The 3,393-nt window shown below is 58.8% G+C and overlaps 1 protein-coding gene across 1 annotated transcript; it reads left to right on the forward strand.

Annotated features, from left to right (window-relative positions):
- Positions 1-150: 150 nt before the first annotated feature.
- ATP6V0B (ATPase H+ transporting V0 subunit b) lies at positions 151-3,313 on the forward strand. Its single transcript, XM_006153764.3, has 8 exons — positions 151-325; positions 967-1,015; positions 1,210-1,293; positions 1,590-1,667; positions 1,846-1,915; positions 2,032-2,083; positions 2,181-2,371; positions 3,010-3,313. The coding sequence occupies exons 1-8, from the start codon at positions 259-261 to the stop codon at positions 3,034-3,036; spliced, it is 618 nt and encodes a 205-aa protein (XP_006153826.1). The 5' UTR covers positions 151-258; the 3' UTR covers positions 3,037-3,313.
- The last annotated feature ends 80 nt before the right edge of the window (positions 3,314-3,393 follow it).

A 3,393-nucleotide genomic window follows, 5' to 3' on the forward strand; every position in this document is an offset into this window, starting at 1 on the left:
CGCAGTGGTGTAGGCGCCCGCAGCGGGAGCCGGGGCCGCCTCCAAGGCACGACTACAACCCCCACAATTCCCGGCGCCGCCCAGTTCGGAACCTGCCGCGGCGCAGGGCCCGGAACGGGGTCACGTGGCGCCCGCGCGTCACGTGGGCAGTCAGGTGACGCAGCGGGGCGGGCCGACAGACTGCGGGGCGGACGGTGGACGCAGGGACTCCGGTTTAGGTCTGGCCCCGCGGTTCCGACCCCCGCCGCCGTTGCCGCCATGACGGGGCTCGCGCTGCTCTACTCCGGGGTCTTTGTGGCCTTCTGGGCCTGCGCGCTCGTCGTGGGTGAGGATGGGCGCTGGCGGGCGGGGGCAGCATCGGGAGCCTCGCGGGGGAAATGGGGTGCCGGGAGGGCTGGGCCCCAGTGCGGGCTACGTGTCCCTGCGCCCGATTTCCCGCTGCTTGTGGAGAGACGCGGGTGGGGGGAGGTGGGGGCCGAGAAAGCAGCGGAGCCCCTTTCCGTCATCGCCGCCATCTCCCGCCTCACTGCCGTGGGCCCTGCCTTGCCCCTGACTCGCCTGCTTGGGTTACGAGCCGGCTGCTCCGGTTCCTCTTTTCCGGGTCGTTTGGCCCTCCCCCCACCCACAGCTTGTTGAGTAAACAGTGGTCCAGTCCGGGCTGACGGGATCTGGCGGGATCTGGTTAGAGCGCTGGCTCCCTCCCTGCCCCCCTGCCCCCGCGAGTTCTAGGCCTGCCGCCTGCGGAGGGGTTTACCTGGGAGGTGGTGTCACCGAAGAAGTGGCAGCAAGTGGAGGAATCTGTAGAGAGCCACACTTTCCGGCGCTGGCCAGTCTGAGACCTCGCCCTCCCCTTGGCTGTGGGCAGATCTTTAAGGAGATGGCCATTCGGTTAGGCGTCTCCTTCCCTAGGTTGGGGACCTTCTGTCCAGAGAGCAGCCCCTAACCCTCTCTTTCTCACTGCTGCAGGAGTCTGCTACACCATTTTTGACTTGGGCTTCCGCTTCGATGTGGCATGGTAAGAGGGCAAGGAGCTGCTGCTCTGTGGCCTTCCTCCATCTCTGGGCGAGCCCTTCCCCACCCTGGGACATGGACCTTTGGGAGTTAGGAAGTCTGGTTGCAGCACCCAGGACAGGGCGGGTGGGAGGCCAAGGACTTTGTGTCCCGTTCTCCACCAAGGCTGAGTGGTTTTCTTCCTTGATTCCACACTAGGTTCCTGACTGAGACTTCCCCCTTCATGTGGTCGAATCTGGGCATTGGCCTGGCCATCTCTCTGTCTGTGGTTGGGGCAGCCTGGTGAGTGTTATGTGGTGGCCCCCCGAGGGGCTGAGTCATGGCAGGTGGTGTCACTGGGTTCTTTGTCATCCTGGGGGCAGTGACAGCTTGGGCTCTGCACATCTGTTTCTTTTTTATTTCTTTTAAGAATTACCGAATTTAATTATTGTTTAATTTTATACCACCAGAGGGAGAGAGAAAGTGAGGGTGCAAGCCGCCAGGTCTGGGACTCCGACCCGTTGGCCATGCGGGAGTCCAGTACCTCAGCCACCACGCCACCTGCTGGCCCCTGCTCATGTTTCTTATCCTTCCACCAGGGGCATTTATATTACTGGCTCTTCCATCATTGGTGGTGGGGTGAAGGCCCCCAGGATCAAGACCAAGAACCTGGTCAGGTAAGTGTAAGGGCCCTCAGAAGGTTGTCAGCACTGGCCGTGTTGGGGCTGCCTGTGTGTTTGGCCTGTGGGTGAGATGTCAGTGGGGGAAGGTTGCAGGGGTGATTTCGTGGAGAAGAACGTTGGTTTCTTTCTTTTCCCTACTCCCTACCTCCACCTCTATCGTTGGTACTACCAGCATCATCTTCTGTGAGGCTGTGGCCATCTATGGCATCATCATGGCGATTGTCATTAGCAACATGGCCGAGGTATGGAGGACCAGGGTGGGGTGGGCGTCTGTTCCAGAGTGTTCTGCGCGTTTCTTAGAGATTAGGAGGGGGGACACCTAAGACGTGGTTTCCGTTAACTTTCCTGCCTCCTTCAGCCCTTCAGTGCCACTGACCCCAAGGCCATCGGCCATCGGAACTACCATGCAGGTAGGCGGGTAGGAGTACGAAAGCTTTGAAAAGCTGCTTCCCTTGCAACCTCCTAGCTTGAACTCTTCACCTCAGTGTACCCCCTCTATCCTTCCAGGCTACTCCATGTTTGGGGCTGGACTCACAGTGGGCCTGTCGAACCTCTTCTGCGGAGTCTGCGTGGGCATCGTGGGTAGTGGGGCTGCCCTGGCCGACGCTCAGAACCCCAGCCTCTTTGTCAAGATTCTTATCGTGGAGATCTTTGGCAGTGCTATTGGCCTCTTTGGGGTCATCGTGGCAATCCTTCAGGTGCGGAATCCCTGGGGGGAGCCCCTCTGTCCTTGTCCCCCTCCCAGAAGAGCTAAAGTGTTCCCCTAACTGTAGAGCCCCTGAATAGCTTCCGCCATGGCATCTCCATCTAGTGGTTTCCCCTGTGGAGATGGCGCTGTATCTTTGCAGGCCGCAATTTGAGTCTTTGTGTTCTGTCATTTTATCTGTCATTTCCTCCTTGTCTGCTCACTCTTAGCAACTTGGGGTCTAGACTGGATCCTGTCTGTGTCAGGCTGTCTTGGTGGGGTTGACTGTCTCAGGGCCTGTGATCTCTGTCTGAGGTGTGTCTGTCAGTAGGACAGCATGTCTGAGTTGTGTGTCTCGTCTGACAGTGTGTGGGTTTAGAACTACGCCTCAGCCTGAGGGTCTGGGTGCTTGCCTGGCTTGAATCTCAGTGACTAGCACCATTCACATGCCACTTCTCTCCAGGGTCTGTCCCACAGTCTTACTCTGAGGCATCTGACTGTCCCCGTTCACCTGTTTGTCAGTACGTCCATCCTGGTGTCATCACCCATCTGCTGTGGTCTGTCCAACCACGGTTGGAGGTCTTACCTGTCGTTTGTCAGTCTTATCTGTGTCTCTGTCCCTGCCTGATGTCTCCTGTTCTTCTTTTACAGACCTCCAGAGTGAAGATGGGTGACTAGATGATCTGCCTGGGCGGGGCCGTGCCCTACTCTTATTTATTGCTGGTGGTTTTCCTGGGACAGCTGGAGCTGCACCCCCTAGCCTGTCAGGGGGCTCGGTGTTCAGGGCCCTCCCTGCACTCACCTCTTGCCGCCTGTGGATGTGGAAGCCCTGCAGCCCAGGCTGAATCCTGTGTGGGGAGTGGGCAGCTGATGCCGCTGTGCCCCCCATCTCCACACCCACTCCTGCCCCGTCTTCCCAGTGTTTGTGAAATAAACGTGGTATTTGTCCGGGTCACTGCGCTTCTTTTGCCCTCTTGCGCTGCCTTTCAAAAAGGAGTGGTATCGGGACCAGCAGTTAGCGTAATGGCTATGTCG

Source organism: Tupaia chinensis, unplaced genomic scaffold (assembly GCF_000334495.1).
Source record: "Tupaia chinensis unplaced genomic scaffold, TupChi_1.0 Scaffold000387_1, whole genome shotgun sequence".
Classification (NCBI taxonomy): Eukaryota; Metazoa; Chordata; class Mammalia; order Scandentia; family Tupaiidae; genus Tupaia; species Tupaia belangeri.